Source organism: Neovison vison, chromosome 11 (genome assembly GCF_020171115.1).
Source record: "Neovison vison isolate M4711 chromosome 11, ASM_NN_V1, whole genome shotgun sequence".
Classification (NCBI taxonomy): domain Eukaryota; kingdom Metazoa; phylum Chordata; class Mammalia; order Carnivora; family Mustelidae; genus Neogale; species Neogale vison.
Window position 1 is genome coordinate 172,484,423 of NC_058101.1, and position 13,602 is coordinate 172,498,024.

The 13,602-nt window shown below is 40.4% G+C and overlaps 1 protein-coding gene across 5 annotated transcripts in view; it reads left to right on the plus strand.

The window, feature by feature from the left end:
• The window catches only part of SH2D4A (SH2 domain containing 4A), a 60,228-nt gene that overhangs the window by 20,281 nt on the left and 26,345 nt on the right, over positions 1-13,602 (plus strand). For 2 of the 5 annotated variants that reach the window (XM_044225264.1, XM_044225265.1), the window contains exons 5-6: positions 11,465-11,593; positions 13,179-13,259. The exons of 2 other annotated variants lie outside the window; for them this stretch is intronic. In XM_044225264.1, the coding sequence (XP_044081199.1) occupies positions 11,465-11,593; positions 13,179-13,259 (210 nt within the window). The remainder of the gene's footprint in view (positions 1-11,464; positions 11,594-13,178; positions 13,260-13,602) is intronic. One more of the 5 variants, XM_044225266.1, reaches the window with a different exon arrangement.

Genomic DNA, 13,602 nt, shown 5'->3' on the forward strand with positions numbered 1-13,602 from the left:
AATATGAGGAATGCGAAGAGCTGCAAATATAAGGCTCAAAATATTTACAGGTACAAAATTCTAAAATTTGGTTTATATACCAGGGTCAGACCTGGATCCTTTCCCCACATGTGCAGTAAAGCATTCAGTCCCTCCCAGGGCTGCTTTGTATTCCACATTTAATACCAAACTCCCTCCAAATAGCAGACTTCTTTTCTAGCACCCCTAAAATGAAGAATAACAACAACAAGAACAAAAAAACCCTTCTTCAAAGCATTATGTATGCATGCTTATCTTTGTGCCTGAATTACAATAGTTTCATAGAAAAAAGTTTTTTTCCAAAAGCAGGACAGAAGATTAAAATAGAAATTAAATACCATGGTTATTATTGTTCTACTATACCATAAATATTATAGGAATTATATTTTATATACACACACATATAATACACACACACACAGACAAACACACAGTGAGAGGAGAAGATCTCAAGATTGGCTGATTTACTCATTCATTTAAGAAGTACCCATTATGTGCTAGGCATTGAGATTATAGGGAGGAGTAAGGACAGAATCACTGCTGAACTTTAGAATAAATTGAAGGAAAGAACTGCTGAATGAACTTTACAGTTTAGAAAGCAGAGAGAGACTTCATATAACCCGTCATTTCAAAAGATAATGAGTGATCTCAAGAAAAGGATATGTTTCTGTGCACCCCTATTACACTAGAATTTGAGCAATGGCAGGAAGTGCAGGGTGGCTTTGCAGAGGACATGGAGCTGGAGATGATGACAGAGGATGACCGGGGCCAGTGGTTCCAACAAAGGGACAGCATGGACAAAGGCTGTGTAGCTAGAAGAACAGGGGGCTTTGGAGAGCCCAAATTAGGCTGTGTGGCTGCAATGCAGAAGGGACAGAGGAGAGCATACGATTGAGTGAGAGGGAGGGCAACGCCAGACAGGACAGGGTCTTGGGGACAACTTTGTGTTTTGGCCTCTTTTTTCAAGAACAACTGGTTATTGCCAAAGATTTTTGAACAAAGATTTGACCTGGTCAGATTTATTTTTTGAAATTTTTAAATTTGAGCTGATTATTCATGGATCAGAGTGGGTGTTGGGGCAAGCTTCCTAGTACAACCCAAGTTTCTAAGCTGAGACGCCTAGGATGATGTGGATGATGTGAGCATGGACAGGAACCTCTGGGGGAGAAGCTGGTTTTAAAGGAGCAGAGTCTTGGGGCGCCTGGGTGGCTCAGTGGGTTAAGCCGCTGCCTTCGGCTCAGGTCATGATCTCAGGGTCCTGGGATCGAGTCCCACATCGGGCTCTCTGCTCAGCAGGGAGCCTGCTTCCCTCTCTCTCTCTCTGCCTGCCTCTCCGTCTACTTGTGATTTCTCTCTGTCAAATAAATAAATAAAATCTTTAAAAAAAAAAAAAAATAAAATAAAGGAGCAGAGTCTAGTTTAGAGATACCAAGGATTCTGCATGCCACTTTAGGTGGTAGATATAAGTTGATTTTACACATGATAATAAATTATATACAAGCTGACTTAGAGTTTGCAAAACTTTTTCTCATATAGTTATTTCATTTCATAATATTCCTGTGAAATGGAAAATGCAAGTATTTCTTTTATACAGATGCAGACTAATGCTCAAAGAGATAACCCAAAAATCAGCTAGAAAGCTCTCCTTTTTGTTTATCTACTTTCATTCTCATCATAGCCCTGGGGTATTTAAAATAGAATTCATCATATTCCCCCTATCTGTACCTTCAGATGAGAACTCTGGTGAGAAACCAAGACTAGATCTTTGGAAGTCATCCGATTATGTTTCCAAATTGCGGTTCAGGCTTGCACAGTAAAGAGTTCCACATTTCATCTGTAATCTATTTTAAGTATAATATAAGTATAATATATATAACATATATATTATAGACTATAAGTATAATAAGTAAAATATCTAGAAGGAAGTCTTTTCTTTGAACGTTCATTGTCTGCACATGGCCTAAAATTTATTATAAAAAGAAAAATTGTTAAGCAGTTTTTATTGAAGTTAGTGATCATGAAGGTTATCTGAATACCCATGGGCAGGTTTAAGAGCAGTCAGTCTTCCAGAATCATGAGCGAAATTCACGGAAAACCCACTATAGATTTACTAAAGTAGAATGGCCTTGCTAGATTTGTAATAAGTTTCACATGATAGATCATCATCAGAGAACTCCAGACCCAAAGCACCCCTTACTGGTCTTACCTCAGTTCTTTGAAGGGCTGTGTATAGTAGGGGAAAGTTAAATTCAACCCAAACATTGATGTGCATTCAGCACTGTAGAAGCTCTTGTGCAGAGTCATTTAGTTACGGGAAGTCATTCTTCCGGTGAATAGTGACCCCTTGTATTTGCACTGAAGCATCAGCGTAGACTGTATTTCTGCATTTGTGTCAGCCAGTGTTTCTAAGTTCTGCTCTGATTATCTTATGAAAGGGTCAAGGCAAATGTAGTCAGGGACCCCACTGGGTCTGTGTAGGACTCGGGGTAAATTCAACACTTATTCTTTCACTGTCCTCCCTATTTACCAGTAGTATTTTTTTTTTTTTTTTTTTTGACAGAGAGAGATCACAAGTAGGCAGAGAGGCAGGCAGAGAGAGAGAGAGAGAGGAAGAAGAAGGTTCCCTGCTGAGCAGAGAGCCTGACGCGGGACTCGATCCCAGGACCCTGAGATCATGACCTGAGCCGAAGGCAGTGGCTTAACCCACTGAGCCACCCAGGTGCCCTACTAGTAGTATTTTGAATAAGATGAAATCAGCCTGAATGAATGCCGCAGCCAGCTTCACGGGAAGAGATCAGTACACCCACAAAGCAGTTTATTGAGCAAGAGTATAAAGCTCCCAGAGAGGGAGGGGGCCCAAGAGTGATGCCCTTGGAGTTTCTAAGTTTAGGGATTTGGGGGAGCTGTTTTGCCGAACCGTCTTCAGCAATCAGGGTACGCAGAGTCCTGCCAATCAGGGCTCTGGTCACGTATCTGTCTACGTATTTAGGTTAATGTCCATGTGTGGGTGGTCTATTTTGCTGACATCTGGGGGCTTGTGTCTTAACTGCCCCTTGCCCATGATGGTGACAAATGTTTTGTGGTTAATTCTTTTACTTTAGGATATTTTACAAAAGTCACTTTTGCAAAGACCAAAGCAGAATGTTAGTGTGGTCCTGTCTAAGCTACAAAATGGGATGTCAGTGGTGTTTTGTGTTAGTTGTCCTGACTCCATATCTTCTTGTTGGGGACCCCAGCCCTGACTACCAAACTGTCTAACACCTAACAGAACCAGAACACGAAATGGCCCAATCTATAGGTTTGCCTTTGGATTATTTTATACCAATATAATAATGATTTATTTTGTATCTTCATTAGCAGATGAATTCATCCAAGGAGATCTGTTGTAGAATAATGAAAGATTTGCCCCAAGTCCAAGGTTGAAGAATTTCTATTTCACCCTTAGAGCCATAAGAAGCAAATCGAGGAGTTTTGAGAAGAGTTGTTGGATCCCCACTTCAGGGTTTAGAAAACTTGGGATCCAGTCTCAGAACAATTTTCTTCACAAAGATAATCTTTATGAAAAAATTTTTTAAAGAATATACTTACAGTGATTTAAAATTTTCATTTTAACAAATAGATAGCCAAAGGTAAGACTCCCCGATTAAGTACCAGATACTGTAAAACTGTACCATTGACACAGGGCAAGACCTCTTGTCTGGGAATGGAGGCTTCAGTCCTCCCAGGCAGCTCTGTGACTCCAGGCAGTATCCTATAAGGAATCAATTCCTTCTATAACATAGAGATTAAATTAGCAACTCTGTTTCTTTACAAAGGAAGCTGAGAAATTTTATAAACATGAGGGTGCTTGCCCAGCATCATCTGATAGAAACCATAGGAATTATTCCCTGAAGTTCTTCAGTTATAAGATGCTGTTTTTATAATAAGCCCAACCTTGGTCCTTTTCACTGTTCAGATGAAGAGCTAGAGGGGGCCCGTAGGCTCCATGGTTTGTGCAGTCTGAGTAGGAGGCGGAAGCGATGCCTGGATTAGAGCTGAGAGTATGGTTCTTATCCTGAAAAGCTATTGCCCTTTGCAAAATACCTACCCTGTCCTTGTTTTTGGCAGTGGTGATAGTACATGGAGAACAGAAATGATGCTTAGCTTAACATTCAGTGGGAGTGTTGTGGTTCTCAGTGGATCACGGTTGAACACTTAGTTATCCTGGGTGCTGTTACTGAACCAGAGGTGATAGTAAATACCAGGATTTAGCTGTCACCCAGCCAGGGTCTGAGACCTGCAGGTCAGGAAGCAGATGCCATTCCCAGGCAAACGCATGTGCAAGGGGGAGTTAATAGGAGCCAGAGAAAATGACAGATGATGCCTGTGTGAAGCATCCCCTCCTGGGGAGTTTGGGTGTTTGAGTATCTCCCACAGCTAAGTGGAGATCTTAGGGACCAGGGTGTAGACAGTCCTCTGGATGCTGTCAGTGTTTTCCCCACTCTTGTGCCAGAATATTGAGGGGAGAACAGAACGGTTCTAGGTGTGCCTGGGAGACAAGCAGAGCATGCTAATTCAAAGCTAAGCCCCTTTGTGTTTCTCTGTTTATATGTAATCTGTAGGCTGGGAACTCATTAATCAGTAGACTGATTGTCCTTGCCCCAAAGGGGACCTTGAATAAAACTAGATCTGTCCACTTGTAGATTTTATCTCCAGAGAATTACTTGTTATTTTTGTACAAATGGCCTTCAGAGTGGACCATACTGCAAAACAGAAGACTAAAAAAATTAGAACACAAACATCCAGGATTCAAAGCATTCTTAAAAAAACAAAACAAACAAACAAACAAAAAACCTTGAGGCTTGAGGCTCATAGATGAAAACGCCTTGATGTAGATCTAGTATGTTTAATAAAGCTGAGTAGACCGTTTAAAAAAAAAAAAAAATGCCTTGAGCAAGAGTCCTACTCTTCATATCTTTAAAGAACGAGAGTTAGAGATGACACGTCTCTACCCCTACTTTGTGCACATGCATGTGTTTGCATGCACTGTCCCAAGGCTCTGGTATGTTTTTAAATCTGTCATTTTACTATAACAGAATGGTTTAAAAAAAAAAAGCTACTAAACTGTAAATTTTTATTGTAACCTTGACCTTGACACCATGGTGGTATTCAGTTATATTTTTAAGTGCTATTCTAACTCATAGCTTTGTGTTCCCATCAGTAGACAGCAGTGAAGGAGCACCCTGTGAAACTATTTTCAGACATGATGAAAGACTTCCACTTGGGTTTTCCTTCTTCCATACATCCCTTCCGAACCAAAAGTTAAGCTTGCGCTCTGCTCAGAAACCAGCAGCTGTCTAAATCTGCATTTTGGTTGTTTGCCTCTATAAGGGAGAGATTCCAAAGCAAGATACTAAGATGAGGACCACTTCTTTGAAAGAATAGAAAAGAATTGGGGTTTTTGGACCCTTACTTTTCTCCAGGTGCTACTTGTAGAGCGACCAAAGTTTTGGGTTATATGTGGCTTGTGCTTTTTGTAAATAGTGTAAATTAGTGTATTAGTAAAGTAGTCTTAGATCATGGTGCCTTGGAGAGGAGTGCTAAAGCTTTGTGAGTAGGCAGGGTGAAGTCTAGGAGCTGCCCTTGTACCTGGGGGTGGTGGAACCACGCTGGTGGTGACTGAGTCTTATCTGCACACAGTTATATCATCAAGCCCTGAAGGGAGTTGGGTTCACATTTATAATAAGGAACCCCAATGTCAACAGAATGGGAAAATATATTCCTGAAATGCAGGCTAGAATTTTGAGGACTAAATTGAGTGTGTTAAATAACAAAAATTAAATTGAGCAAATTTTAAAGATCTAACTGGCTTATTAATTGGTTCATGAATTGGGTAGCATCTGTCTAGCGAGTAGAGGGGAGCTCCAAAGGGCTACAGAGAAGGAAAAGTAGAGAGGGAGTGGAGAGAAGGAAATTATTAGCAAAGAATCCATTGTTTTAGGCAAGGTCACCCTCCTAAGGGAACGGAAGGGGTCTATCAGTAAAATTCCTAGTGCTGACCAGGAAATTCCCATGTTGACTGCTGGAAGGTCAGTTTCTGGGGGGTTGAAACTGCAGTTAGGTTAGGTATTAAGTCTTGGTTTACTGATTTGGAGCTTCAGCCTAAGTGCCACCATTTGGGGCCTGTAGATTTCTTCTCAACAGATGTGAAATAAAAAGAGGGATAATCCCCAAACAGTAACTGTTTGCCTTGATATATATTCCCTTCTAGTACACCTGCAGGAAGCATTTCAGTATTGTTTTTGTGAGAGATAAAGTGTTGGGTGAACTAGGCAAAAACAGACAAGGGATTTGTTCTCATTTTATTAATTAAAAAGTAGAGCCATAATCAGAAAGTTACACAATTACCCAGGTAGTTTCCATGTAACTGTAATGGAATTTCAAGGTAGTCTGTAGAATAACATTTTATATAAAGTAGAACTACAAAATCCTAGGGCTTTAGAAACCATTTAAGCTGCTGTGTTTTTAAAAGCAGTTTGTTGTATAAAATGCTTACTATAAAGTAAATGACAAAAGAGAAAAACATTTCTAGTCTTGAGAATTGCACATTATGAAGTCGGTAACACTTTATTTTGCATAATATTTACAGTAATTCGCTTATCCAGCTCACTAAAAGTAGTGTGCCAGGAAGAAATTATGGAATACTGAGTCTGGAAACGTGAGGTCCTTTATACTGAAATGTTTTTTATAGTATTATGTATGACATAAACATTATTTTCTATCATTTATAGTTCAGTTCTTATATTCCACTGTGTCAAGACTTCCCATAGCCATCATACTTTTAAGACTCTGTATATTCTCTTAGCTATCCTTTATTACTTTATACTTACACTTGCTTGTCTTCTTTTCATTTTTCATGGAACATATATCATGTGTGTCCTTGGTGGGACGGTGAGAGTGGCCTTTGGAACTCTCTCATATCTGAAATGCTTTGCCCTAACAGCCCTTACCAGTTCTGCATTATTGTATTTTCTGAACATATCCCTGCCTAGTTCTGCTGTTTGCACATTGCTTTGAGGGTTGTAGGAGGAAGGTGCAATGGAAATGGACAGATGTTCATCCACTATGACAGTCTGATGCTCTAATATGTGCAAAATCAACTCAGTGTGTTATTTAAAGATGCGCCATAAAACTACACACCGTATTAGAGTCTGCTGTACTTTTAAGTAAAGCCATTCAGTAGTCCCCCTGCATAGATTTTATTAGGTACAATGTTAGCAAAGTAGGAGAAAGATTCCCTAGGGTCTCTGTTGTCCTAATTCATGTTTCAGAAAAATCATCCCATAGGGACCATGTACCATATTTTCACGAGTAAAATTGGTTGTCCCATTTTTCATCTTGTTAGTCTAGTTGGCCTTTGGAAGGTATCTCCACCCTACATTATTCTCCTTTGTAACTTTATCAAGGCAGTCTCATTATTCTGCCTCTCTTATTATTTTAGAAAGAAAAAAGCTAAATCCCAGTATGCTCAAATGCTTCCTATTATAGTCATCATTGGGAAGTGTTATTTTAAATTGTTGGTAATAGGATGATCTGATTATTCCAGTAACCTGGTTAGCAAACTAGGTGAGTTACAGGCCATCAATTTTCAGAGAATTTTGTTTGTCTCTTTTGATTAATATTAAAACTAGACGGAATATTTTTGAATGATTAAGAAAGTACTTCAGAATTTATGGTGAGTTCATTCATGCACCAAATACTTACTGAGGCCTTTACTAAGTGCCAGTCACTGTTCTGTTTGCTGGGCCCCCAGATAACAGTGAATTAAGCAGATATGGTCTTTTGCCTTCATGGAGGTTATTATTCTAACCTGTGGTCCATGAGGAATACCATGGATTCAAGAGGTGTAAGAACAAGATAGCTAAATACTTAAATGAGCAGCTTGTTTTCAGAAGTAAACTCTTGGTTTTAGCCTGTTAACTCGTCATTTTCATCTTTACCATTAAAGTTGAATGCTAAAAATTTTCTGTTTATTGGCGCTTTCTGGTTTATGTGGAGTTAATAAATTGCATAACCCTACTTTTAAACAGAGTGCATGTTAGGTTAAAAACCAGAATGAACTATTTTTCAGATCACATTTTTTTTTTATGATTTTATTTTATTTATTTGAGAGAGAGAGAGACAGTGAGAGAGAGAATGAGCGAGGAGAAGGTCAGAGAGCGAAGCAGACTCCCCATGGAGCTGGGAGCCTGATGTGGGACTCGATCCCGGGACTCCAGGATCACGCCCTGAGCCGGAGGCAGTCGTTTAACCAACTGCGCCACCCAGGCGTCCCTCAGATCACATTTTAAAAGTGAATATAATTAGAATAATCCTCATAAGACACATAATCTCTGGGGGAAATATAATTTGTAACCATGTACTACTGATGTTGCTATAGCATCTTTTGATAATATAGCAATTGATAATCCAATTGCTATAATTTAAATTATATAGATTTGAATTCCCATGCTTTTAAGTTTAATGGTAGTCAAGATATACATATACATACACATTCATGCCACCCTTTGGTCAGTACAGATGGGCTCCACTTCCAGATCTAATCGGGCCTACACTGACTAGAGAGGACCATTCTGACTCGGTCTAGCTCCTGATGTCACTAGCTTTCAATTTTTCACTTTATTTTGTGGAGTTTTGCATAAATATTCAGTGGCAATGTTTTTTTTTTTTAATAAAGGAAATATGAGATTGCTTTAACTCTGCCCATAGTTTCAGCAGCTACAGACACATCTTTAATGCAGCAAATGGGAGGGGGCTGCAGAGGCTTCCTTGCATGCATGAGAACAAACATATGTTCTCTCTGGGACACCCCATGGAAGGAGCAAGCTGTAGTCATCGAGAGGACATGGGTTTCTATCTCTGCTTTCCTACCTATTAACAGGTCAGTTTACCTCTTCGGTAAAGGGGACAGTACCTGCTTTGACACCCTTTTGGGGTTGATAATGAAGGTCAAATGATGTATTGGACTTGAAAGTGCTTTGAAAGAAAAATTATGCAGGTGGGTGGTAGCTTTCATCTCTTTCTTGTGTTACAAATAGGAATAACTAAAGAGTATATTCCCTGGAACACAGCATCATATGGAAGCTTCAGAGGGGTGGTTCCCTCTCTTAGAAGCCCCTTTACCTTCACTCTGAGAATGCTCAGAGCGGCAGCGGTATTCCTCAGATTGTGTCCATCTGGTGTTAGCATCATTATTCATCACCTTTGAGCCAGTAATCTGGTTTTGTTTTTTAATAAAGGAAATCTTTTTTGGACCATACTATTTTTAGTCTATTACATTGAACTTGTATTCCATGGATTTGTAGAACATGTAAGTGTATCTGAACGAATGTGCTGTACACAAGTCTTGATTAATTATTCATATTATTTTAGCACTTTGGAATAGTGGCAAATCTTGATTCACATTGAAAATTAGAATTTTTATACATGTGGTTCTTAGTATATGTGAATAATTTTGGAGTTTACAGTATATTTTAGGCATATAGAAGTACTTCAGTAGAAGTATCATGTCATTGTTAACTGGGTGGTTGTTAAAGTAATGAAAATTATTTATGCTCAGACTCTTCTACTCAAGAGCCAACTTTGAGCTTTGGTCCACTGAAGACTCAACCTAAACCTTCCGACAAAGAAAGGCCGGCAACTCTGACTGGCCCCAGCAGGTGGTGCTGCTGGTTACACTGGTCCCTTCAATCCCCAGCATCACAAAACGTTCCATTGTCTGGTTCGTGTGTCTGTGCTTAAGTTTTGCATTATCTTAAGAATATGAATAACCTCATCATTTCTGATAAGTGCAAAAGCAGTTAGAGTGTCAAAATGCTGGTGTCAGGGAGGAAGAATTTCCTCTGCCTGTCAAGGTCCTTCTGGCCAGACTAAGAATCAGATTGACATGAGATAGATTAACAGGAGAAAATCAAATTTAATTTCATTTGTATGGGAACGCCCCATGGTCTGTGTGGAATTTCTTTGGAAATTCCAAAGAGAGTCAAGCAAAATGAGGTATATATATCATCCTGAACTAAGAGAAAGAGGCTAAGGGCCTGGGACTTAAAGGGAATGAATGTAATTCACAGGAAGATGAAGAGGAGTAAATGTTTGGGGAACAAATGTTTGCCTGGTCACTCAGAAAGAATGGGACATAGAGGACTTTGATCAGACAGGCCTTGTATCTAGTTCATAGTATAATGTAGTTACCTATAGCATAGTTCTCTTCCTGGAGCAGGTCCTTTATCTAAATTCTTTTAGGCAGTTGAGATGGGGAGGTAAAGAGATTTTCCTGAATGTGCTGTGTTTTGATTGCTTTTAGTTAAAAAACAATCTGCATGCCAAAGTGGTCCATCTCGGGGTAGTTTGCCTTTGGTGATAGATAGATGATGGAAAAAAATTAAGATAATAAAGCAAAAAGCAAGTGTTGAAAAAATAGTGTTGTATGTGTATATAAGATGAATCATTCAGTTGAACAAATAATTCTAAGGGATAAAGAATAACTCACACAGTATGCTTAAGGTATTATACCCGTAACAGTAATTGGCAAGTGATGGGGCGAAAAATATTTGACAAAGTAGAATATATGTTAAAAGAGACATGTCATGTCAATTGCCTGTTAGCCTGATGCTAATTCAGGAAACAATTGAGAGTTTGTTGGAGAGCTTAAAGGCTGAGCCTGGTGGAGGTGCCACCGACAAATCCTGGGTCCAAAGCTGTGCTGGCTGCATCCGTCCAGGTCCTGTGACAAACCAATGGGGAGGCCAGGGGTGTAGACACCAAAACTGGAACCTTATCTACTGCGCATGAGGAGGCAAGGGAGGGTGGTTACCTGCCTCGAAACTGATCCTTTTTGCAAAATGATGCCCCACAGATCTTACTGCATTGAAGAAAGGGAGAGTGAGCCTGTTTTTAAAACTCACATTCCTTGGGGCGCCTGGGTGGCTCAGTGGGTTAAGCCGCTGCCTTCGGCTCAGGTCATGATCTCGGGGTCATGGGATCGAGTCCTGCATCGGGCTCTCTGCTCAGCAGGGAGCCTGCTTCCCTCTCTCTGCCTGCCTCTCTGTCTACTGTGATCTCTCTCTGTCAAATAAATAAATAAAATCTTTAAAAAAAAAAACTCACATTCCTTATGGTAGACATTTATTCAGAGACTGCAAGCCCAAACCCTTCAAAATTGCTGTGGACTTTTGAGCAGACATACACAAAACCTGCTGAAACAGTCCTAACCTGTTCATAAATAAGAACTGGTTACTGTGCTATTTTGGATGCAAAGAAGCTATGTATTCTTTTATAATATTAAAATAAAAAACAAGACAGAATATTTTAAGTAAGTAGTAATTTTGAAACCTATAGGATTCATTTTTTTGCCAAGTAATAGGCATAAAGAAACTTTTGACCTAGAGTTTATTTCCTGTCGTTACAGTGTCAACATAGTGGAAAAACTATAAACTCTGGCACAAGTCAGCTGTGTGATGCCAGCAAGATACACAACTCCTCTGCGACTCAGTTTCTTCCTCTGATAATTGGGCATTGTGTTGCCCATCCATTAGAGGTGTTGTGAGTAATAAAAATAAGACTGACTAAGTCACTGTGCCTGGTCGTAATGGTCCTTCCATGACTAGTAGCCACCAGTGGAATTAGCCCTAATAGCACTCCCCATGATTAGTAAAAAAAAAAAAACAAAACAAAAAAAAAAAAAAACAGCAGAAGGCTTGAAGAGTGCCACCAGCAACTGCCATGGCCAGTTTTATCAACTAACATAGATGAAACTTTTGTAACAAACAGACCAAAACCGCAATGGTCAAAACAGAACAGAAGTTCATCTTTCTCTCTTAAAACATCCAGGATGGGTTCTGATTCAGGAGAGCCCAGGTCCGCTCAGTCAGTTAGGGACTCAGGCTTTTGATGGTCCTCCAGTTTTTAGCAGTAAGCCTAGGAAGGGGGAAGTGGCCTAGAGGCATGTGGGAAGGAGACTTTAAGGACTAGAATAGAAGCGGCAGATACCAGTTATCACCTACATTATAGTGGAGATGGCTTATTCCCACGGGCACACCTAACTGCTAGGGCAGCTGGGAAATGCAGTGTAGCTACTGTTACGAAGGGGGCAAAATTGAATATCCACACTGGTTTATTACATGGCTTAGTAATGACCCCAAAGTATCCCCTGTGCTCCACACTGAATTTTGGTACCATTTTTCTGAAAATTTTCTGACAGTTTCTTTCTGATCAATATCAAAATTCAGGAGTGAATTCTCAGGCACAAGACACATAAATCCTGGTAATATGGGCTGCAGGTGGCTCTATTAAGCTGTAAACTATGTGTGGCTTTTCACGCTGGGACTTGGTCCAGACTCTACATTCAGGCCAGGGACACGGTGACAGGGGCCTGTATAACTGACCTGGTCTAAAGAGGCACTCAGTGTGATATGCCAGCTCAGTCATGATGCCTGAGCAGTTGACATGTGGCAGGCAGGAGATACACCAGGGAATCCAGGCAATGGATCTGGGAACCCCACTGGCAGGAGTTGCCTCCTGGGAAATCTGTCTGGAATGGCATGAACCCAGACACTGGGCTGGGTAACAGGGGTGGGAGAGGTGGGAAAGGAGTGCGATCAGGCAGGGAAAGTGGGCAGGGCTCCCAGGCATGGAACTGATACTCCATTCCTGCTTCTGCTCCTACCTAGAGAGAGAGAAAGGCACATGCAGTTAAATGGCAGAGACTAAGCATTTTTCTGGTCTAACCAAAAACAGGGGATGAGGTCGAGCAGGGATTAAGAGAAGACGAGAATTTAAATTAAGGAATAAGGGTGATGTCTAGAAGTTATTCAGGGGCCCTGGGGCCAGCTGGGAACAAAATACAGAAACTCACTTGTCATGAGTAAACCACCAGCTCCAGGATCTCGAGCCATAATTCATTTCTAAGCCCTATTGAGTGGGCAGGCTAAAGCTTCGCACACCTGCTGCCTCCGTCGTTAATGACTCAGGAACTCAGGTGCTGGTGGGAAGCTTTGGTGCATCCACCTGTGGGGGTGCAGCACGTTAGGGGACATTGAAACAAGGGAAGCATGAACAGATTATCTGCTGAAATTGCATTGTAGTTCTAAATGGTATAAAAACGTGTTTCATTTAATTTTTAGTCACTCTCCAGTTCCTCAAGAAATATTCAACAAATGTTGGCAGATTCTATCAATCGTATGAAGGCATATGGATTTCACCAGGTAAAGACTTAATGTTCTGTCTTCAGGGGGCTAAATGCATAGCCATTGGCACTAATGTTTCACAAATTGGTATATTATGCAGAAATGAAAGCAGCAGATGTGAAATCTGTCTTTAAAAGCTTGTGAAGATAGCTCTTCATTTTTACCTATTTATCTGGAGTTGGGAAAGTCTTGAGTATCTCGGAAAGAATAGATGCCAAGACATATCTGCTAAACTCCTCACGGAAGATCTAACACAGAGACAACATCTTGGGCTGCAGCAAACACTAAGGGAAGACTGATCTCAGGGAGCGATAAATGAAGCATTTAACTTGGCAGAAATCTTGAATTCAAATTAGGTTCC